The 25,017-nt window shown below is 48.6% G+C and overlaps 1 protein-coding gene across 7 annotated transcripts in view; it reads right to left on the reverse strand.

Moving 5' to 3' along the window:
- Rps6kc1 (ribosomal protein S6 kinase C1) overlaps positions 1-25,017 on the reverse strand; it is a 126,657-nt gene that overhangs the window by 42,516 nt on the left and 59,124 nt on the right. For 6 of the 7 annotated variants that reach the window (XM_060364916.1, XM_060364914.1, XM_060364917.1 and 3 more), the window contains 2 exons: positions 23,914-24,023; positions 16,534-16,626 (listed from right to left, as the gene is read on the reverse strand). The exons of the other annotated variant lie outside the window; for it this stretch is intronic. In XM_060364916.1, coding sequence (XP_060220899.1) covers positions 16,534-16,626; positions 23,914-24,023 — 203 coding nt within the window. The remainder of the gene's footprint in view (positions 1-16,533; positions 16,627-23,913; positions 24,024-25,017) is intronic. 7 annotated transcript variants of the gene reach the window in all.

Genomic DNA, 25,017 nt, shown 5'->3' on the forward strand with positions numbered 1-25,017 from the left:
CCTTCAGAACATATGCATCAAAGCCCAGAGATAAGAGACTGAAGAAATACTGCCTAAGTCAGCAGAAGGGAGATGATGAAGCCAGAGGCAGGCAACGGGCAAGCTACCAGAAAATAGTGAGCGCTGGGGGTAAGCATTCACACAGAAAGGCACCCAAGGTCACTGCCATTCCAACAGCAGAACCAAGGGCAAGAGAAAAACCACTGCCAAGGCGATGTTCTCAAATCACATGTGATGGGTTTTCTCTTTAATAGAAGGCTGATCATACTGAAAATCAATCTTATTCAAAAATAAACCTATTCTGAGTAAGCAGAAATAGAAGACTTGAGTTGTTTGCTCAGCCTACGAACAATCATAATAAAGGCTTACGGCTTACACAGGCACGAGCACTCCCAGCTAGGAAGGGCCTTTTTCCTGGGCATGTAAAGTCCAAACATTTCCCAAGAAAAATACACTCTGAAACTAGTTTTTAAAAAATCCACAAAATACCAATTCAAAACCTACTGTGTGAAGACTCCTGGCCTCTCTCCAGGCACATGCCTGTAACAATATTGGACTGGGCATAAATGCCCCAGTGAACCAAGTCACAGCTATGAATATTTAGGTGCTCAATCATCACCATATTTTTTTTAGATATTAACATTTTAATTGTGACAAATGGCTAAAAATAAAACAAATATTTCCAAGGTAACTTGTCTTCCAAGAAATGCTAACAATCATGACAAATTACAACGTTGCTATTGGAAGAAAGGGATCTTGGTGCTTGGAAAACAGACTTGCAAACACTTCGGAAGCAAAGGCAAGAAGACTGCAAATCCAAGGCTGGTCTAGACTCAGGATGGTGGGAGAGGTGGTGGGGAGAGACACAGTCAGCTATGTAAGGTGACAGCCACATGTAGCTGCCCCATATAACACACAGCAGCGTGGTGTTTGCTCAGCTGTAACACTGAATCTCAAAAATTACTCAACGTAAATTCATCAACATAAAATTTTCCTGTTTTACATCTTTTAACCATAGGTAGAAAAACATAATTTTTACCAAAAGCAAAAATAAATAGATAGATAAAATGAGACCAAAAGCATCTTCTAAATGGAGTCTTGGTTTGCGTTAATCCCCATCTTTTATTTGGGATCTGCATCTGTTTTTATGTGCCGGGGTCTTGCCTGTACAGGTGTGGCACCTGAGGAGACCAGAAAATGTACTCCTTCCCTGGAAGCTGATCCTAAGAAGGCTCCCTCTTCCTCCAGTGACTCTAGCTGTGTCAAGTTGACATAAAAGCAGCCAGCACACACAGTCATGAAAGAATGATTGATAAGTGGATGTCTTCAAAATTAAAAAGCATCTGCTCTGCCAAAGACAACGTAGGCACACACCTCGTGCCCAAACACACACACATACTCTTCAAACTCAGCAATAAGCAGCAACAGCCGACTTCCAGGTGGGCCAAACAGGAGTGGAGCAGGGGCCTGCCACCATGAAGCCAGAGAGACAGACAGACACATCAGGAACTAAAAGCAAATGACCTTGTAAAGCTCACCTGCAGAGCAGGCTCAGGGGCTGGGACGGGGGTGTGCAAGGCTCACACAAATAGTTGTCTAGTTCAGAACAGCTTGTGGAGAACTGAACACGAGGTGGAGGTACACCCCCACCACACTCACTGCGCAGGGCACGTGTGTTCTGATACCACACCATACCCCAAACATATGCACAACCCTTGCGTGTTTCTGGGGTGGAGCTCGGTGGTAAACACCTCCTGAACATGCAAGGGGACTTGACACCAACGGCCAAGGAGGACTCGGAACACCAGCCTGCCCCATAGAGGGTGGGAACACGGCTCCTGTGGAAGGCAGCTGGGCAGTCTCCCTCCATAATGACTCAGCACTGGTGCCCCTGCCGTCTGCCAAAGGGACTGAAGATACGGCCACAGAGAAAATGACCAAGGAAGTGACGGCAGCTTTTTCGTGACCGCCAGAAACAGCCAAGATGTCCTTCGGAGGCTAAGACAATAAGCAAACACTGGTCGTGAACAGAGGGGGAATTTCCACGCATGTCACAAAGGACAGCAAACCGAGAGCTGCAGACTGAATCCCGCTGGGGCATGCAAGGCGAAGGGTCAGGGATAGCTGCAAGAGCAGACTCTTAGTGCAATGAAGACAGCTTCAAAGACACCACAGTGACGTGCACACGTCATTGCATAACTATGCAAAGGCAAACGGTAGATGACAGCAACATGAATGAAGAGATGTTAAAGTGATAATTTTTAGGGGCTGCAGAGATGGCTCAGCAGTTAAGACTGCTTGCTACTCTTCCAGAAGACTTGAACTGGGTTCCCAGCATCTACATTAGGCAGCTAACAACTGTAATTCTGGCTCCAGGGGGCCATGCCTTGTCTGTCCTCTGCAGAACCCTTTTTTATTATTAAAATGTAGCTATGTTAGCACAGATCTGCGGCTGAAGAAGCCGGTGGAGTCATGCATCAGGTAGCACAGATGACAGACTGAGGCAGCATGGCAGCACGGAGCTGTGGGCACACGGCAGCGTTTGCCCATTTGGAACACAGCCTGATCCGCTGGCCGCCTCCAACTGACTGGAGTTAGCCTGCGGAGGCTGGCTGAACCTTGGTAGGTGATTTGTTGTGAAATGTGTGTAATAGTTTGGACTTTGAACACTTCCCGGACGTCCATGTGTTAGAAGCAGCTCAGAGTGCTGTCTGGAGGTAGTGAAGCTGTAGTGGAGGGACCCCAGGAAGGATGGAAGGACACTGCGTGTGCACCCTAGAAGTGGATGTGGCCACTGGCCCCTTAGCTAAGGAGGAGACACAATGGCAATCAGTCTGTCCTGACAGGCAGTCCACCTTACCTCTGGGATTCAGTGTTGGGCTTTCTCCTCTCGGCTCCTCTCTGTAGTGTGGGTACGGTGGGGACAAGGGCCATGGCCATCACATCTGGCATTGCCAAGTGAGTTCTTAGGATGGCATCTATGCTTGCTCACAGACTCAGAACAGATTCGTGTGTGTGTGTGTGCCTGTGTGCGTGTGTGCCTGTGTGTGTGCCTATGTGCCTGTGTGTGTGTGTGCCTGTGTGTGTGTGTGTGTGTGTGTGTGTGTGTGTGTGTGTGTGTGCCCTCGTAGAGTATGAAGCATGAGTGTATTCTTATGGTACAGACTGTGGAATGAACCTTCCAGAGGCTGACGCCCTCTGATCTTCTGGCTGAGGATGAAATGCTGACAGATCTTTAGGACGCTAACCCACTGTCTTCTCAGATGGCCAGTTCTTTGAAGCACAGTTTGAAGATTTGAGTCCTGGTTTCTGTCTGCAGGATGGGCAGCTCAGGCCATAGGCCGAGGAGCAAAGCCAAGAGTGCCTGGGTGGAACCCATCTCGGCTCCAAAACCACAAGCCAAAATCCACCTGTCTTCTTTGCAACCAAGAACCTCAGGGATACTGTCACAGCACAGGAAGCCACACACGCGATGAAGCTCATCTTTCAGTTAATTTATCTCCCAGGTTATAGCTCTCGGGCCAAACTAAGAAACGTGCCTTCTGTCAGGTTGACGCCAGCAACAGCAATCATGACTATGGCAATGGAATGGGAAAATCACTCTACTTGCCTCTCAATCTTGCTCTTAACCTAAAACTATTCTAAAACTGCTCTTTGTGTATTTTTTCTTTGTTTACAAGTTGTTTGTCTAAATCCCCAATGTCTCACACCCTAAAACAAGACAAAATGTATGTTATTCTCCAGTACATAACCCAGGAAGTATTCCAACCAGAAACAGTCATTTGAAATCTCTCCACTCCCAAATACCGACGTCAGTGGCTGCTCCTCAGTGGCGCTTCTGGCATGGGTGAGGCCTCAGTGAACAGTTCTCCAATCACAGAAACAGCTTTTGTGGGAGCCTCCAACCCTGGGTCTAGACAACCATTGCTTCACAACACCTACTTCCACAAGACACGGCATGCCCCAAGGAAACTGGCATGAAGACAGTGGAGGACAGAGAACTGGACTTGACAGAGGATAGCTGAGGAACAACAGCCACTCAGGCTCTGCTCGGATCTGGACACCTATGTCTTCTGCCTGTGGCTGTATGGTCTCTGTCTTTGTAAAGAACCTGCCCAGGGAAAACACTGAAACCCTGGGTCCACCAGTCCAAGTTCAGGCCAGGCCATTCAGTCCAGAGGGACTGTTATCCTGCTTCCGTGGTGTGAGTTCTGAAGTTTCCTTGAGATGGTGGCTTGACTTTGTTACATTCATGTGAACGTTAATTCTGCCAGATCTATAGTGTCCTATCGTATTTCGCTTCAGAGCCTCTCTGCATCGCTGAGAGAACCTGTTATCCTTCAGGCTGCTGTATAGGCTTTCCTTGTCCATGCCCTCCACAGGTTTCCTGAATCAGGGTACAATGCCTGGAAGCTGGAATGTACTCCAAAAGCAGAAATCTGCCCCCACAGCCACCTACCATCACTGGTGAGAAATGGCAAACGGACCGGTCAGATGCTTGCTCACAATGCTAATGGACATGGCAGCCACTCCCTGCCTGTGGGACCTGCCCAAATAAGCTGACTGGGAGCCTGACTCCCCTTTGAAAAGAAAATGCCTCAAAAGCAAGGCAGATTTTTAAACTGTTATTTTAATGAATTTATGTTTTTCTAGCAGATGAAGCCAAAGTCTGGTACTGTAGCATTTTGATATAATCCAAGAAGTAGTCTAAGAATACACTGTACTCAAGCCCTCCTGATAGTTTACACCCTTATAAAACACCAAGGCATGACACTCATTGTCAGATCAACCTCGCACCTGCCAGAAACCCGCAGGTGTGCTCTGTGGGAGCTGTGACAGTGGCAGGGTGCTGACGAATGCTGCAGGTGCACACAGCCGCAGAGCATTTGAAGTCATCCAGCACAGTTAACGTCTCTTCCTGTTGCTTCCAGGATCACTCAGCGAGTACACTTGGCCACTTGAGGAAGCTAAGGCTTGTTGGAAGAGGCACAGAAAACATCAAATCTCCTGTACAGAAAGCTGGAGATTCTGCCAGCTCTTCAGTGGCTTCTGCCTATGACACCACACTTGAGAGGAGGACCAAGGACTACCCTGAGTCTAGGCCAGCCCGGGGCTGCATAGTGAGTTCCAGGCCAGCTTGAGCTAAGAGTGAGTCTCTTTATCAAAACTAAAACAGTCAGGCATGCAGTGCATGCCTTTAACCCCCAGCACTGGGGGCAGAAATGCATGTCTGAGTCCAAGGCTAGCCTGGTCTACACAGTGAGTCCCAGGGCAGTGAGAACTATTGTCTCAAAATAAAAATAAAAATAAAAATAAAAATAAAAATAAAAATAAAAATAAAAATAAAAAGATGCATAAGTAAAACTAGTGCCTGGGGTGGACCAGTGCTGTGGCATATATTAAAGCACAAGAGAGCACAAGCAAAAGAGATGCAGCTAAAACCACGAGGAAAGCGAGGGGGGCCTTAAAGAGAAGGCAGAAAATAAAAGAAAGACGACAGTGAGCGAGGAAAAAGGGGAGGTGGTGATGGGCACACCGCCCCTGCCCACCCTGTGCATTCAGACATGTAAGACAGCAGGGCCAGACCACAGAAGAACACTGAGGTGGCGATGGCGCCACAGGGGAAGAAGCCACGAGAAGCAGAAGAGGAGAGCAGGCTCCACCATGGGGCTGCAGAACTCAGCCAGGACGCCCGAATGCTCCCCTAGACTCCGAGTGCAGGTTACACGGGGGCTGTTACTTCTGGGGTCTCACTGTCCCAGAGCTCAGCTTCCTAAGTGACTGCAGAAGCAGAACGAATGATGGAGGAGACCAGAGCAAACATGAACCACAGCACGCTCTCAGGCAGCACGGAGAAAACGGATACAGACTTCAAAATTGGACATGACTTACCTATCCACATTTCAGTCAGAAACAGACACAGGGAAAGGGGGGTGACTACCGGTGCCCAGGAGGAACAGGCAGAGCTCATTTAATCATGGACTAACGTGAACCACAGTTCGAGAGGGCTACCACAGTTACCACAGGCAAACAGGAAGGACAGGAAGAGGCCAGTGATTGTTGACACGGCAGAAAGCAACACTGAGTGCCTCTCGGCAGAAAAGCCAGCAAACAGCATGGCAACTCCCCACTGCATGGCCCTAGAAGGAACAGGCGCCCAACCGAGAAGGTGTGGAAAGATTACACTCCTGCCATCGTGCAGCCTGCCAGGAAGCTGCTGTCCTGTGCCACACAGCAGAAAACAAAGGCTCATCATCCGTGGATGGGCCCAAAATGGGTGCTGAGGTCAGCTGAAGGAGGACAAAGGCCAGCCCTAAACATGGCCATGCTGAGACGGGCTCACACGAGTGACCAGGACATTGGCACCTCCATGCCCACTGGATGCTCTTATACCAACTCCCTACACAGGAGTCTGGAGCATTCAATTCAGACCCCTTGGGCTGAGAAAAACTTCCTGAAGAGACTAGCCCACATGAGGCCTAACGGAGCATTCAGACAGCTCCCACACTCACAAATGAAAGTCTCCCAGCAAAACATGTCTCTGTGAATTTAGTTATTTCTAGAACTCTGGGAACAAAAAGAAAATCCTATATACCTCCACAGAAAAAAAAAAGCAAGAGAAAGCTGGCCCCAGTCAGAGGCTTGGAGGTTGGGAAGTAGCAGAGGAGGCTGGGAAGAAAATCCCTGACCTATCATAGCTGAGTGTGAACAAAGACAATGCCAACAGTCCAGAGCAAAAGAGAGGCATCCAGAAGAGGCCTGAAGACCAGGGCTGCCAGACAGTGTGGTGTCTGCGCTTCAGGCCTGTTTGTAGTCCATCAGAGGGACTGGGAATTTACAGTGACGGGAGCATAGAAAATGAGGCAATTTATCTGCCTAAAGGAAAAATTATACAAGGAAGAGCCAAAGCCATCGCAACAGGCTCTGTTTCACTTTAATCGAGATAAACACTGAAAGAGGCACACATTAAAATGAGGCTAATCAAAAGATGCCATAACCAGCTTGAAGAAAAGGGTGGGAGATAGACCAGACCAGTGGGAGACACAAACGGGACGTGGAGGAGGGGGCTGTTAGAGGACCGTGCACGTCCTCTGGTGCGCTTCATCTCTACCTGCTTACACACTCCTCAGCCTCCACTGGCACCCGTGTGCCTACCTGGGTTTCTCTGCTGGACAAGGAAGAGCCACGCGTCAGACGGCTCACGTGCCCTCACCTAACAGCACCCGCCACCTGGAAGAGCCACGCGTCAGATGGCTCACGTGCCCTCACCTGACAGCACCCGCCACCTGGAAGAGCCACGCGTCAGATGGCTCACGTGCCCTCACCTGACAGCACCCGCCACCTGGCGGCGTTCAACGCGCTCCCAGCACCAGGGCGTAAGAGGCGCCATGCAACAGTGCACGCGTGTGGGCCGTGGGACAGCTCATGCCCCGGCCTCCCAACCCCCAGATGACATAGCTTAGGCAACATGAGACTACTCCGCTTCCATCACACTTGTCTGGGGTCCTGGTATAAAACTGCCCTTATAGGTTAATTCTAAAAACATGTTAAGAAACTAAGACCTTTGGAACAAAAAGAATATAAATCCAACATATCAAGAACTTTGCAACGGCGTGCCAGGTAGATAGACATCTTAACTATAATTAAAAGTCGTCTTAATTACAAACGCGTGAACAACGGAATCATGTATCAAAGCACAGAGCTCGAACACAACTAAATGCGTGTGGCTCGCACACAGCTGCTCCAGGGTCAACAAGCAGCTTCTCAGAGACGACTGTTCTCGGTGACACTGAGCTGCTGTGGGTGTGCACACAGCCTACTCTTCTCGCAGAGCTCCTCAGCTGGCCTGACGGCAGCCACGTGGTCAACACAGCCTGCACACTGAAAAACGCTCACGGCCGCCACGCTGTCCTCAAAGCTCTCGAGGGAAGGACCTCCCCAGTCCTGTCACGGCACCTCACACTGCTTCAGCCTGACATGTCAGCGCACAGAGGACCAAGCCCAGGAAGCAGCCGTGTGTGCGAGGCAGGGATCTAACGCCAGGCTTGTGGTTCTGAACCTCAGACCACACGCAACCCAAAGCTGGTGAAATGTTCATACTGCCCAAAATGACCGGATGCTGTTAAAAATGACAACATTCTGGGGCTGGGGATACTGCCCAGCCAGCAGACATGTGTACTGCTCTTGAGGATGGCCCGGATTCAGTCCCCAGCACTGACACTGGCCGTGTCACAGCTGCCTGTAACTCGAGGTCCAAGGTTCCTACACTCACACGCACACACACCTACACACACCTATACAACCAATGTTTTATATTTATTCTTTTTTACGGTAGATGAAGGTGAGCGTGTTTCTGTGCACCATGTGCATTCAGGAGCCCACAGAGATCACAAGACGGGATCAGATCCCTGGAGCTGGAGGGACAGGCAGTCGTGAGCCACACGTGGGTGCTGGCAAACAAACCCGAGTTCTCTGCGAGAGCAGGGAGTGCTCTTAACCACTGAGCCATCTCGCCAGCCCCATAATCAAGATTTTAAAGTAACAACTATGAAATAACAACTATTGAGCAGCAAATTATGAAAAAGTGTTTTCTTCACATCTGCAAGCTAAGGCCAGAACGGCCAATTCAAAGGTGTATGTGTGTGTGTGTGTGTGTGTGTGTGAGAGAGAGAGAGAGAGAGAGAGAGAGAGAGAGTGTGCACGTGTGTAATCTATTATAACAAGGCTACAACAGGATCACTGAGAATTATCAATATAGACAACAATGCTTTGTTGTGCTGTAAAACTACAAAGAAATGTGGAGGAAAGCTCCTGGTGATTAGCAAGACACTAATCACAGAGCACTGGAGGCAAATCATGAGACAGAGAGTGAAGACACATCAGTCTGATATGATGACATGTGGGCATCCAACTCCCAATCAGATGTTAATATTCAACAAATCAATCCCACATGGATTTATTGAATGCCACAGGACGAGACACAGACAGAAAGCAACACATGGGCTGCAGTTCAGAGCACTGGATGCTTTGCAAAGGACATGGGTTCAATTCCTAGCATACACACATACATGCATACTCACACACATATATATGTGCGCGCACACACACACACACACACAGCAGCTCAGATTCATCTGTAACTCTACTTCCAGAGCAGCTGCTGCCCACTTCTGACCTCTGTGGGCTCCAGGCACACACAAGTACACATACATATATGCAGGCAAAATACTTATACACATAAAATAGTCTAATTTTTAAATATGGATCAGCATTTTAGAAGCAGAAGGGACCCAGAGCACAGAACAGCCACAGCCCCTCCAGCAGCCATCATCAGTAATGAAGTCCCCATTCTAATCCAGCAAATGGCAGGTGCTGGGGAGGAGACGTGAGGAAGCCAGCTCCCACAGGTCAATAACAGGATAACACAACGGGGAGGTGGCAGAAGCCCCCAGGTCACTGACAGGGACACGCTGACATCAGCTGGGAGAAGGCAGGACACACGGGTGCACTGTTTTGACCTACTACTCCAACTCTGAAGAGGTTAAAAAACAAAATCCCGGTCGTAGGGGACGACTTCCTCACGCCACATTCATCACAAGCAGAGGCGAAGAGCGATGTAGCACTGCTCCATTTCTTCAGCCACTGCTCCTGTCTTAATTTCAGACTCTAACTGACCACACGGGAAAGCAACTGGTTCTGGTGCATCAGGCTCGTGTCCTGCAACCGTGACGTGGGCATCTATTAGTCCTCAGAGCGTGTCAATTCTGTCAGATGACACAGTCACGCCCCCCCAGGCGTAGTGCTTCCTTTGTGGGTGGTAGTAAGTGCTGGCTGTTTCCCGAGTAAACAGACATGACTCGCCCACGCGGCCTGCTCCTTCCCTGGGTGTAACAGGCTTTGTCTTTTGGGATGTGGTGGTAAACTGCACACTGACTCAACTCACCGCAGCAGGACGTTCACTGCACAAGATGTCGCAGCCTCTCCGGTTTCTGACATCAAGTGTTTCCTTCCACACTATCCTCTCTACAGGCTCACTAATCTCACTGATGTCCAGAGAAGCACCCTTCGGTGTGGTTAATCTCTCTGTTGATCACCAGTCTTTAATTCCATTGATATTTTTCTCTGGTGTTCACATTTCTTATCTTTCTTTTCTAGACACCCACAGTAGCAGCCCAGATTCCTGAGCCTGCTTCTCTACCATAGGCAAGCAATCCTACAACATCCTGCTTCCTGCGTACCAAGAGCTGCCCTGACCCAGGGTGCACGGAACCTCTCTGTGCCTTCTAAGAATCCAGAGTTATGACTACAGGTTTCCAGAAGCTGCGTCATGGCTGCTGCTGCTCCACTTCATCTGTGATCCTATGTATCTTACACTGTCTTTTATCTATGTGTGTTTCTCTTCTACAGTCATGCCCACAGAGGAGCGGCAATGGCCTGGGACACAGACAAATGAGACCACAGAAAGTAAGGATTCATCTGCACTGAGGGCACACCACAACAAAGCTGAGCTAAGTCATCACAAGCCAGCATTCCCTGATACATATTCGGTAGAAACCTTTTTGGGGGGTTTGTTTTTGGTTTTTTGGTGTTTTGAGATAGGGTTTCTTTGTGTAGCCTTGGCTGTCTTACCCTCACTTTGTAGACCACGCTGGCCTTAAACTCACAGCAATCCACCTGCCTCTGCTTCTCTGAGTGTTAGAAATAAAGGTGTGGGCCACCCCCAGTTCTGTTGCAATTTTTAAGAAGTCAGTGTTTTAAATATTACAGTAAACACAGTCTTGATGGCACAGGGCTGCAGTGTGCTCTACGACTGCATTGTTAGCACAGTCTCAGCCCACAGGAAGACAGTCTCAGCCCCCAGGAAGACAGTCTCAGCCCCCAGGAAGACAGTCTCAGCCCACAGGAAGACAGTCTCAGCCCACAGGAAGACACTCTCAGCCCACAGGAAGATACTCTCAGCCCACAGGAAGACACTCTCAGCCCACAGGAAGACACTCTCAGCCAGGAAGACAGTCTCAGCCCACAGGAAGACACTCTCAGCCAGGAAGACAGTCTCATCCCACAGGAAGACAGTCTCAGCCCGCAGGAAGACAGTCTCAGCCCACAGGAAGACAGTCTCAGCCCCCAGGAAGACACTCTCAGCCCCCAGGAAGACAGTCTCAGCCAGGAAGACAGTCTCAGCCCCAGGAAGACACTCTCAGCCCCAGGATGACAGTCTCAGCCCACAGGCAGACAGTCTCAGCCCCAGGAAGACAGTCTCAGCCCCAGGCAGACAGTCTCAGCCCCAGGAAGACAGTCTGTTAACTATTCTCCAGCTAGCGCCTGACAATGCACTCTAGCAACAGCTTCAGGACATGATAGCCTATGCAGCAGTTCTTTACATGACATACACTTACGTGACATCTATTTATTGTGTGTGTGTGTGGAGGGTAGGCAAGTGAGTATACCATAGCATGCATGTATGTGAAGGTAAGAAGATAACTTGCACGAGTCAGCTCTCTCCTAACATGTGTGCCCAGGAACTGAACTCTGATCTTCAGGCTTGGCTGCAAGTGTCTTTTCTCATGAGCACTTTTTAAATTTTAATTTTTTAATCTTCTTGGAGACATCTTTAGCCCATAAACCAGTTATTTGCAAATGTGCTGTAATGTCCCAGCATTCAGAGCTCCCTGTTATTTTCCTGTTGCTAAAGGGGGAATTACAACTGCAGTTCTTGCAGGTTTGCTGAGGTTTTTTTTAAGGCCTGGACTTGAAAAGGGTGTTCCATATACCCAGTCACATCCTTTTGTTTGGTGGCCCCACTGGGTCCTTCTATATCCTCACTCTTCTACATGTTATTGAGAATATCACAGCCTCAGATCCTAACTGGAGATTTTCAGGTCTATTAGTCTTAACTTCACAAGTTTTCAGAGCTGAGGTGCCTGGTGTCTGTACACTTAGGACAGCTACAGTTCTTAGTGGTCTGTCTTCATTACACAGTGCTCCTCTCTGTCGTCAGAAACCTTTGATCTCAAGACGCCGATACTGCCAGCATAGCCACTCTTGTTTTCTTCTGATGAAGGCTTGCCTGTGTCTTTTCCATACTTCCACCTTAAACCTATCTACATCATTGTATCTGAAATGAACTTCTTATACACATCATAGAGTTGAGTTACATTTTTAATCCACTCTTATCATGTTTTCTTTAACCAATATAATTAGATTAGTTATACTTAGTGTAGTGATGTGTTTGAGCTTACATTTGTATGAGTTTTAAAGCTTGTTCTGAGGCTTCCTTGGTTTCACTTCTGCATTAATATGAATTACTGGGGGTTTTTAGAATCCACTTCAGGCTGGATGTGGTGGCCCATGCCTGTAATCTCAGCATTCAAGAGGCTAAGCTTAGAGAAGCATCAGTTCAAGGTCATTTGGGCTACACAGCATGACTCTGTCTCCCACACGTACACACATACTTATCTACAGAGCTTTGAGTGGCATCTCCTGTTATTATAAAATACATGCGTACGTAATTAATATACACGCACTGCCACCCACGGTGGTGGCTGGAGCCACCGCTTCAGCAGGCTGCGTGGAGGCTTCTCTCTCCTTACCTTCTACAGCCTCCCTTACTTACACATTGTCTTTAATGCTGTTTCCACATACATCTAAAACTATATCAGGGCTAGAAAGATGGCTCAGCGTTAGTCAAGGCTCACAATCAAAAACCGTACCACTCTTGACTACAACTCTGACTTGAGGCATAAAACGGGCTTTAGGAAACAGGCAAGCTCATCTGACTCCTGGTCTGTGCTAAGGCTCCTGTTTTTACATTTCCCTTCTGCTGGGAAAGCTTATTTCTATGCCAAGTTGGCTAGTGGCACGGCCTTTCTGCCTTTAGTCTGACAATGCCCACACTTCCCCTCATTCTTTCTTTTAACGAGGCGAGGTCCCACCATGTAGCCCTGGCTAACCGGGAACTCACCATGTAGATGGACCAGGCTGGACTCAAACTCCTCGGTCCACCTGCCTCTGCCTCAGGCACTGAGATCAAAGGTGCGCACCACCACCATGCCTTCTCCCTTCATCCTTGAAAGGTATTTTCTCCTTCCTTTAGCATCTATGTCCTGCGGTGTCCTTGTGTCCTTTTTATCACTTTGCTTTCTAAGGTCATTTGGGCTCATTTGTGCCTGTGAGAAAATGTTTCTCTCCTCCTTGCACTTGTTTTCCTAACCACTAGTTTTTAGAAGTTGGCTGTGGTGGCTGTCCAGTGAATCTCTTCGCACCTGCCTTGTTCAGGGTTCACTGAACTCCTGACCTTACGGGTTCTGTCAGCCATTACCTGTTCAGACTTTCTCTTTACCTAGAACCAGACGATACAGCACCAGTTCCTGAGTCAGTCTCCAGGGCTTCTCGGTCTCACTGTGCTCGTTTTCCCTGGGCCCATCCTCCCTCCATGCCTCGACATCTCTGTCTCTGCGTGCTGTGGGGACTGAAGGGTGCTCCCTGTGATCCGAGAGCACCCGCTCTCCGCCCGCCCTGGCTAGACTCCTCTGCATTTGCTTTCTGTGTTTGCAAGCACTTGCTGGCCACTTTATGATGACTATTTCAAAGCCTCGCTTCAGTGCTGATCACATTTCTCACTCAAGTCAGACCCTGCTTGCTCTCGTATGACAAGTGGCTTTCTGTGGACTCTGGGCAGCACGGCACAGTGCTACCAACCTAGAAGGCACAGCGGGCCTTTGCCGATGGGGGCGGAAACAGAGCCTGACTCTCTGTGGCTTGAGCCTCCTGGGGTCTAGCTGTTTTCTCAGGGGGAGGGGAGAAGACAGAGATTACAGCTAACAGGGAGTTCCACTGCATACTACCCCTCCCCCACAGTGAACCCAAATGCCCTGGTTTGCCAGCTTGTATTTATTCCAGCGTAACCAAGGCCCCTCCTTCCCACACTTGTTAAACAAGTGTGACAGGGATCCTGCCTCAAATCCCTGAAGCCTACACATGACTTTATCATGAAATGCCCCTTCCTCCATCCAGTCTTCCTACAATAGGACACTGAAGGCCTTTACCGGCCCAGTCATTTCTGCAGCTTATCTATACTGTGTGGGCACCTGCTTATCTGTACTCTGTGGGCCCTCGGGCTTAAATTCCTTGTACATAAAGGATTGTACAATTGCAGCTAAGAAACAGAAGATCGCTTCCCTCTGCTGGAACACGAAGCCAACAAAGAGCGGTGCTTGGCGACCCTCTGGGTAGACAGACACTCAACAGTGTGACACTGCAGAACGGTTCGAGGCGGCAGTCTCACACTGTGCCAGTAGGTGTCACTCTACGACATATTTTAAATTCTTTCCAGCTCACTCTTGAACAACTGCACTGAGAGCCATGGTGTGCTAGGCATAATTCTAGGTACAAAGAACCTAGAATTGGTGAGAATTAAAACTGCACGCCACTGTTCTCACAAAGTCTTCAGGTAGACACTAACAACAATACTATTTTATTTGCTTTCTAGACAGAGATTATAAAATGTATTTCCTAATGAAATTTTATTCAAAACTTGCTAAGTTAATAAACAAGGTAATTCACAATTAGCAAACACTGAAATGAAATAGAAGCAGAGCGACTGCTGTCCCAGATCTACAGTGCTGTGCCTGTGTGTTTTCTAGACTGAATTTATTCAGCTCCTCTCTCCCAAAGCCCAAGTTTCTAAAACCTGAACTTGAGCTATTCTTTAGTACAATGAAAAGGAATTTACCTTTGTTATGTTGTGCAGTTAGTTCAACTGGCCTGCCCTTAGGGACCTTTAAAGTCCTGACAACATCCTATGTCAGTACCTGTGTCCTACGATGTCATCTGTCTCTCCTCTCCTCTCTCTCCCTGTTCTCTCCCCTCTCTCTATTGAGGCATCCCCTCCCCCACCATGTCTGTCTGTCTGACTCTCTCTCCCCTTCCCTCTCTCTCTCCATCTATTTCTAATAAATATCTTTCATACCAGATCTGTCGTATGTGCAGTGTATTTTTCAATGTCTCCTAACAACCTTGAACAATGATCTAAATTCTAAAATCCACATGTTCATGTCTTATTTGTAGACATGATGTTATGATCTTCAAGACTATCTGCTAAGCTGATTTCCAGACACAGAGCTCCTTCTCACCACTTACAAACTAGCATCTGAGAGACACTGGTCAATGAGACAGACAGCGATGGACTGTGCCTCAAATACAAAACCAGGGATTCCTCCATTGCCAACAGTCTGCTTATATTAATGTGTGGGGCTCCTATCTATTAACCAGAACTATAGTATGCCTTGGGGCTCAAAGCACAACAATGAGTAGTCCCTGAGTCATAAGACACGAGTCTAAGAGCTAATCAGACGGCACACGAAGGAAGGCGACATGTCCGCACGACAATCAAAGCGCCTGCATCCACTCTTTGCATGCATCCAGGCTCCTCTCAAACACAAGCAGCACAGGAACGCCACAGACTCGGAACAAAACACAACCCCTACTGCACAAAATTCTTTAAGCTCAGACTTCATTCATACTGCGTGTCTGACAATGATGCAAGACTAAAACACCAGCAGCTTCCTGGAGCTCTGACTCGATGTTCAGACGTCACTGTGGGCGCCTGCCCAGACTTCACCAGTGGCACTGCAGACTGCTCGAGGGCAACGGGGACTCACACACAGCACTTCAGGAGGCGGGTGGCATTTGATGCACTCAGGCAAACAGCGCTGAGGTGTGTCTGCGCAATGCCGAGTGGGCAAGAGGTGGAGGTTCACCTATGCCAACTTTAAACACAGCCTTTTCTCTGATGCTGAAATGGTAGAACAATTTGATATTTCCAGAGCGTGCAATTGACAGGCTTGGTGTTGATAAGAATTTGTCATGACTGGCATGTCACTACGCTCTGTGTCATGTTGGTTGAGGTGTAAAGGGGGCTCAGTGCCCTGAGAAAGCAGTTTTTGGAATCAACCAAGTTCAAGGTTTGCACTCAGCACTCACACAAACTGAGCATGTCACTTCCTGGCAAATTAATTATTCCATATGTTTTTGTATCACCAAACATTTTGCATTTCCCACCAAAATGCAAACAATGGGATTGTAAGAAGGATTCCAAAAACCACTTTATACAAATGCCTAGTATGCGGGTGTGGGCACACAGTAGGTGCTCATAAATGACAGCAACCAGGAATTACATCTTTCTTTCTCACCAAAAAGTGAGTGTTTCAGTTAAGGTTGAACAGCTGCAAATTCACAAATTAAGTGGCACAAAGTGCATCTCCCTATCACCACACTTTAGAAAATTAAAACCCCTTACTCAACTGAATGCCAACAAATACACACCTTCTCCTTGGCACAGATGTATTTTGCATGACCTTATGTGAATTGCTGAGATAAAAGCGTTCCCTCTGCTGCTTTGTTATTTTAAAGTGCAGATGCATTTGAGTCATTTCCCCTTTTGTTTCGTATCCTTAAGATCCCAAGCTTCAAAGACAGAATGTCAGCATGCAGTCAATTTCTGACTGAAGCCTAGAAGAGGCACTGAAGAGTTACCTTGTCAATCACCCCAAGGACTCTGAAGGCCTTCAGCTCCTCGGCAGGGCTCCTTAGGTTCCAGGGGGGCCTTGAACTTCGTGGTCCTGGAGGCTAATGGAGGATATCAAAGATGACACATCAATGAGGGAGGTACTTGAAGGAAGACTGCCTACTGAAGCGAACGCCAGGCCAAAGAAAACGAAATTCATCATAAATCAGAGAAGGGAAAGATAAAAGGAAAAGTTACTGTTTGTCTGTAATGTAAAATAAAAAATCAAAATAAAGAAAATCAAAAAGAAAAAGCAAGACAGAAGCACAAGTAAATAAGTCATAGCACTGAAAACGGGTTTTTAAAAAGAAATTTTAATGAGCTGATACTGTTTTTAGAGCTATCACAAAGATGGCTAGCCATCAGGTAAGCGGGCCGAAGTCACTGACAGCCTTGAATTTACCCAGACTGACTAAATGTAATTTAGAAAGAAAACAAGGAAAAAAAACCTTGAAACAACAGTCCTCTAGTGTTTCTTTATAAAATAAAGGATGCACTTAGATGCTTTAATAGATAACATGTTTTTAAAAGAATTGGCAGATTCAAGCTCAACCAGAAAAATTACCAAACAATGGTGAAAAAAAAAATCCCCAATCAACATAACTGGTAATTATTAGAACAGAGGTTGGGGTGATTTATGAGAAAAAGAGATTTTCTTCAAATATTTTAAAATCCGTGATGTGGAAAACAGTCTATTAACTACAAAAAGGAGCAATGACTCTGAGAAAAGGCTGCTTGAGTGGCACAGTTAAAAACAGCACTAGCTTCCAAAGCCCACACTTAGCTTTTCCCTGGCAGCCGACTGAGCCCTAGATGAGAAGGACTACAACACCTCCAGTTGGCATTTATGTCCAGAAAGCACTTCTGTAACTCCTGCTCACAGTAGACAAGGCCCCCGTACACAGGACAGAAGGCCTTATCAACAAGCTAGACTAGAACACAGAGGGGCCAGCCTGGGAGGGCTTCCTGAGCCACCCTGTGCTCACCGGCATGGCCAGACAGGGAGGAACTCCACCCTGGCCACCCGGGATGGGAGGGTTTGGAGGGGGTGCTGCGCCACCCCTGAAACGCAATCTCTCCCTAGACCTGGAGCTCGCGATTGGCTAGAGTGACTGGTTAGCACTCTCACGGACCGTGAAGCCTCTGCCCTGCCTCCCCTGTGCTAGGAGTACGACACGCGCTGCCATGCTCAGCAGTTCACACGGTGCCAGGATCTAAGGTCCTCATGCTGGACCAACCGAACCATCCGTAGGCCCAGCTTTAATGTTTTAGAGATACTTTAACTTGAGAAAATATCTCCATTGCCCTAGATAACGATCTTTTTGAAATGATATAATTTAGATTTCTTAGATGTGTTTTAACAAATGTTATTTGATCTCCTGTTTCATTAGGAGCTAAAATAGATGTCAGAAAACAGATGCATCGCTGCCTCCTTAAAAGCTCAGCACCTAAGGAGGGCGTTTAATGCATGTAAATCTGTATCAAGACAGCACTGTACCACATGGGAGCAACTACAAAAACAGCCTCTCGTACAGAATTTCCACTGTGTCACTGTGTCTGCACCCTCCCATCACCACACTGTGCAGTACGCACAGGAAGTTGCTCTAATACCCTCCGTTTCATTCGTAGGCAAAGGGAGACTCAGAATGGTGAATCTCTCCCATCACAAAGACAGACAGAAAAGTCCTACACAGACCTCACCTCCCTGCCCTACTGCTGTCGGTCTTTATGACACACAGACAAATGCACATTTGCACCTCACCACCACCACCATACATGCAAGCGCGCGCACACACACACACACACACACACACACACACACACATGCACACACACACACATGCGCGTGCATGCACACAAGGAAGGCCCGCTTATAATTTTAGCAAAAGAGCTCCCAGGGGAAAGTGATATTTTATCCATTACATTTGACATTTAATACACCAAATGCCACAACATGGCGCCTCTGGGTTCTGTTGATTCTTCTCAGTCGCTGCTCACTGGTCTCTCAGATTCCAAAGAGTTTACTCCCCCTATTCCAACAGCAAAGAAGGAACTACAGAAATCCCTGCTGCACCACTGTGCATGGTGACAGACAGGACAGTGCTGTGCTTTAGACTGTGGGTGGCAGCAGCGCCCTTATGACGATGGCTCGGTCCCAGCTCAGCAGTATTCCAAAGGGAGGCCTCTGGGAGGTGACTGGGAATTGATGGCTCTGACCTCATGAGTGAATCCACTTATGTATTCACAGCTTAAAAGACTATGGTTGTTAATGGGATTCAGGAAGTGGGCCAGGGCAGAGAACAGCAGGTCACTGGAGACTTGCCTCCCACACATGCACTCTACGCAGACCCTCAGTCATTACCTATGCTTTGCCATAGACTAGAAACAACAGAGCCAAGTGACCCAGTCTGAAACCGAGAGCCAGAATAAATCCTTCCACCTTTTCCACAGCAACTAAAAAGCCAACTAACACACTATAAATCAACAAGAGGCATGACTGGTCTGACACAGTGAAGGAAGCACTCAAAGTGGAAGGCAGGAAAACAAAAGTCCATACTTAGGATTGGTTTCCACAGCCCCTGGATGCCAAGAACACGTGTACTATCCTCCCCCAGGCGGGGAGAGCGGGTGTTCTGTGTAGAACAGCGAACTGAGTGCTGATGGGAAGAGCATTGCTTGGTGCTGACAAGAACGGCAAAGGAAATTGACACAAAACTTCTCTTTATTCTGTAAACCACTTTGGAATCTTAAGATCAGAGACAGAGCACACCAAGGTTATGAAACAGGTATTTTTTTTAAACCTTGTTTCGTTGCCTTTTGTGAAAAGGATAGTCAGTTTTCTGTGGCCCTGGTCAGTCTGCCACACCTCACTTCATGGCGCAACCATCAGTACGTGGGCAGCACATTTGATGGGTCAGAAAGCTGGAAGGCAGTGGAAGAGAAAGTGGGATGGATCTGGGAGAAGTGAGGATGAATATGATCAAAACATATTCCATGTACATACAAAATATTCAAGGAATAATGTTATTTCTTATATGTAGTGGCATTTAAATTATGTATAACTGCACAGACCTACCCTGTCTTCAGACAGCAAAAGGAAACATAATCCACAGTTTTATGACCAGAAAGAGGCTGCAGAGACTAAATCCAGATCTCGGGTTCTTTTCTCTTTCTAACATAAGGAGACTGAGAAGTAGAGAGCTGAGCTGTCTGTGATGACATACGCTGAACAGAGGACTGGTCTGTAATTACATCAAGGTGAGGCAGAGCATGCCTGTAATCCCAGCACTCAGGATGCTGATTCAGGAGGATCTCCATGAAGGCTAGGCCAGCCAGGGCTCCACAAGAGACCCTGTCCCAAAATGAGTGAAATAATGAGCTCTTACTTGTAAGAAAATCTTGCCAACAGTGGTAAGAGCAGCACACTGTTCCAGAGCAGCAGGAAACGACTTCCTGGCAACAGAGCTGACGCCCTTGATGTAAAAAGTGACTGTTTCTCTTATGTGTAAGGGCTACTGTCGTAGATGATGACAAGAAAGAATGGTTAGGTTCATCCATACCAGGATGCAACAGACAAGAAGAGAGAAGAGACAAGAAGGGCTGATGACCCAACAGAAATGGCAAGATCACGCTGCTCAATCAGCCAAAGCCAGGGAAGCTGAGATGCACAGCTTCCTGCAATGCTCTCCACAACCAGGACCTGTGATCTGCAGTTAGCAACAACTAGAATCTGGTTGCCATTTCTGCTCTCTAAAAGGGTAGTGAGGGCTCCCTGGTTTCTCCTTTGAGTTTTGTTAAGTTACCAGTTGACCTATCCAAGGCCTCCTTCATTTAGTCAGTGTTCTCACTACACAGCCTCCACCTACCTGTGAGCGCAGCACTCCTCAAACTCTAGTGTACGTCCTCTTTGAGGACCTATCAAAGTGGAAAATACGATGCAGGAGGTCTGAGGCGGGCACCCAAGATTCAGTGCTTCCAACAAGCTTCCTGGTGGGGCTGCTGCGCCAGCCGCACTCAGAGTGGGGCGAGCAGCTCCTCCAAACTCCTGAGCAGGAGTCATTAACGTCAGGAAGGAAGAGCAAGGGAAGCAAGAAGCCAGACTCTGGCTGAGGACAGCAGTAGATCTTACAAACACTGCCTTGGGGAGGACAAGAGGCCGGCTGGGTTACGCAGCAAGACTGTCTCAAAAGAGGAATCCGCACTCAGAAATTGAGCATCCAGGAACCAGCGGCACGGAGTCTGTGACCTCACGCTCTTCTGCGGAGTCCTAGCTTCACCAACACTTCCTGGGCAGATGGCTAGCTCCACCACTCTCAGCCTCCCTTAGACAGCTGGCACACCTGCCACTGAGCCACCTGTTGCTGAGCCCCATGCCCCGTGTCACTTCTCTCACTGAGTTTCAAAGTCTTCTGACAACACCTGGCCAATCGGCCAGCAGCAGCAGCAGCAGCAAACACTGCTATGCTGTCAATGCCGGCATGGCAGCTGTGCTCAAAATCTACAGGACACAGAAGATTCTATATGGCGGCATTCACTCAGGATGACTGCAGGATAGAATGGTATTTACATGTTTTATGTCCTGCATTTCAATAATTTACTATCCTTTCTCTACATGTAATTGATTTCAAAAAATTTTTAGACAAAAATGCTATTTTAAATCTTTCACAATTTGGGAAGAAAGAAAAAGGAAAGAAAGAAAGAAAGAAAGAAAGAAAGAAAGAAAGAAAGAAAGAAAGAAGGAAGGAAGGAAGGAAGGAAGGAAGGAAGGAAGGAAGGAAGGAAGGAAGGAGAAAGAAGGAAGGAAGGAAGGAAGGAAGGAAGGAAGGAAGGAAGGAAGGAAAGAAAGAAAGAAAGAAAGAAAGAAAGAAAGAAAGAAAGAAAGAAAGAAAGAAAGAAAACAGCCTGGCTGCTGAAGTCAGGATCCCACCTGTCCAGTTTTCTTAGAACCTTTCATGACACATGAAGTAAAGCTGAGAGAATGTTTTGCTGATTACAAACATTTGTTTGCAAAGGAGTTGAATGTAAATAATCAAATAATTACACCCAAGAGGCTCCAAGGCTCCAAAGTTCAATAAAGCAAAGAGAAGGCTGAGGCAGAGGGAGCAGTCGCTGCCAAGGGGGGAAGATGGAGCGCAACGACAGTGCTGAAGCCCCACAGGATCCCTTTATCTCCTGAAACCTTGAAGAGATGTTTGCACGAGGAGTCACTGGAGAAGTCACATCTGCTTTGCACAGCATCAGAGAGAAGGGGCTGAGGCCCTCACACCATCCTCACCATGTTGGTTCAAATTCACATGCAAAGACGGTTAAAGAAGAGAAACAAGGGGCTGGAGAGATGGCTCTGTAGTCAAGAGCACTGTCTGCTCCTCCAAAGGACCGGAGTTCAATTCCCAGCACCCACATGGCAGCTCACAACTGTCTGAATGCTGATTCCAAGGGATCTGACACCTTCACCCTAATGCACATGAATAATTTAAATAAATTTTAAAAAGAAGAGGAAGAGAAACAATGGGTTCACCAAGCTAATCTCAAGAAAACAGGGATTCCTGCTCCTGGCCAGTATGGAGACAGGCTTCACAGGAAAACACACACATGGAAAACGAAAAGCAAATGTTCACCATCAAGAAAAACATCCTATCTACCCTCTCATGCACAAACAAACCAGCCACACGTCACGAGAATCAGTGGTCACCCCCTTTACCCTTCGGGAATACCTCCCCACTAGCCTGGCTGCTCTGGGTAGTCAGCTTCGTCTGCTGAGCTCCAGAGGCCTGGCCGGCCGTGCTGCACAGCTCTGTGCGGCTCCCATGTGTGTCTGGCTGGGTACATCAAGTCGTAAAGACACTGAATGGCTGTGTTGCTCTAGACCCAGCTTTGTTCGCACGGCAAACACGTTATGCTGAACGCGAGGTTCCGACTCAACCACAGAGTGGTTGTGCTCTCCAGGTCAGGAACTACCCAGAAGGCCTTGTGTTTGTTTGCTATGACCCCTAAGACGTCGTACATATGTAAAGAATGTTGCAAACCATTACAGCCAGTATGGACTAATGAAGTAAAAATTACAAGAATAAGTCCCGACTGCATGGAAGGCCGGCATGCTGACCAGGGTGCACAGGAAGGGAGAAGGCAGCACAGGTGGCGGGCGGGCTAACTGCTGGGGGTAAAGACGCCGTGCGCTCCGGCCTCCAGGTGGCGCTGTGCTCGCGGGAGCTCGTGTTGTTAGATGCTGTCATTATTGGCCCCAAAGCAAAATGGAGAATGAAGACACATACCCTGAGGGACAGAAGTTTCCTATCCACAGTTAAAAGTTTCCTTTCCTTAAGAACTGTCCAGCAGAGGCCCACGACTGCCTCATCTTCCAGATGAGTGCCACCAAGCTACAACCTCAGGTCACTCCCTGGGACCATGTGGGGAGAACCTACACGCACTGTAAGCACACACACACAGACACACACACACAGACACATGCACACACAGACATGTGCACACATTTACACACACAGACACACATGCACGCACACTTGCGCACACACAGACACATACAAACGCTCACACAGACACACACTAAAAAAGATAACTTTTATAACAATGTTTTTGTCTCTTTCCTGGCTTAGGTGACAGGCTATAACACCAAGCTCCCTGCCTCCTGGATTAACTAAGGAAATAAACATTTCCCCCACTACAAAAAAACCGTAGCAATAAGCTAGAGCGGAAAAGCTGCTCCAGAACGGGCCAGACTCGGCCAGACCGGACCTGGCCGCTACAACCAGTCATATCTCTGAAGCCTCGGGCAACGTGGGCAGCGCTGGGGGACAGACAGCCGAAACCTTCACCACAGCTTGTGCCTCGGCGGCTGCAGCAAACGCTCGCACCCGAGGGCAGGTTCAGCCCGCTGACAAAGCTGCACAGCCTTGCACGAGAGCTGTGGCTTCCGAGGAGCAAGAGCACCGCGCAGCTGTGGGCTGGGATCACAGGGAGTGTGTGGCCTGCACTGTCGCCTGGCGGCAAGCCTGTGACCGACCGTGCTGCGGGAGGTTCGGCTGCGGAAAGAAGCGCCCTGCGGGCAGCGCCGCGCACGCGCAGATCCAGAGCCGACAGACAGAGAAGACCCGGCCCCAGCCTCCCCGCTGCCCCGGGGCCACCAGCCGCTCACACCGAGCCACCCGGTCTTAATTAACTCTGCCCGGGGCACAGGTGGGCGGAGACAGGTGCGGGGAAGGCAGGCCTCGCTTCCTCTGCCTCAAGCGAAGGACGGGAACGTTCCACGGAGCACGGCCTCAGCCGTCCTCGCTGGGAAAGGCTGGGACGGCAGGGGGCGGCGCGGAGGGGCGGCCGCGGGCGGGGCCTACCTGGGGTCCGGCGGGCAGCCGCGGCGACGCCCGCACGATGCTCTCGGCGCGCAGGAGGTACTCCGCCGTGCGCCGCTTCACCGCCTCCCGGCGCGTGGGGCTCGACTCCCCTGAGGGACAGAGAGGAGGTCTGCTTACCAGGGGGCGCGGGCACGGTTCACCCCACGAGCCGCCCCCGCTTCGTCACTTCGCTGGCTGTGAGGAGGAGAAGTCAAACTCACAAAGGGCTTCGGCCTCGCCACAGACACACAGAGCGCGTGGAAAGCTCTGGGTGAGAGGCGAGCCCTGGCTCAGGCAGCATCATTTCCAACCAGAAGCAAACGCAGCTCAGTGAGCAGGGCCTGGGTGGGCCACAGGCCACGCAAACGGCCAGCGGAGCCGAGAACAGAACCGAATTAAAATCACACTGAGCTGTGTGCGCTTCATGGGTGTGTCATAGCAACCAGTTCTCACTCCTCTTACATGGGGAAGCAGGGACATGCCTGAAATCCCAACATCTTAAAATTACGGAAGTCTTTTAACAAATCTGGGTCTCCGTTTCCTAAAAACAGCCTCCGAATTCCCAAGACCTCAAGAGCTTATTGAGAGTTGAGCTTTCTTCTCTCCAGAATGGGAGGATGTGTATGACCAAGAAGAACCATTTCATTTAAAGATGGATAAAAGACCATGTGCTATTCATGTGTGCCCGTGTGTGTGCGTGTGTGTGTGTGTGTGCATGTGTGTATGCATGTGTGTGTGTGCATGTGTGTGTGTGTGTGTTCAGGGCTTCTCTGGGTAGAGCTGGGGAGGAGCCTCCCTCGCTCCACAGACATTCATCTAGCAGCATCCTCATCCTCTCGGGATGTCACCAGTGCCGTCACTGTGTGGGTCTCGGGACCTTAGGTGAGCGTGGTATTGGGTTTCCTACGGCAGCTTCCCGTCATGGACAGAGGGCATGGTCTCATAGCAGGCTTTCTGGTCCTCTGGCTCAGTCTTTCTGCCCTCTCTTTCACAATGTTCCTACACACACAAGCTCACACACATGCACGCAAACGCACATCCACACACCATATACATGAAATCAAAAGGGAAAATCACATAAATAACTGCTGCATGCCTCGGCAC

The sequence above is a fragment of the Meriones unguiculatus genome, chromosome 11, assembly GCF_030254825.1.
Source record: "Meriones unguiculatus strain TT.TT164.6M chromosome 11, Bangor_MerUng_6.1, whole genome shotgun sequence".
Taxonomy (NCBI): Eukaryota; Metazoa; Chordata; class Mammalia; order Rodentia; family Muridae; genus Meriones; species Meriones unguiculatus.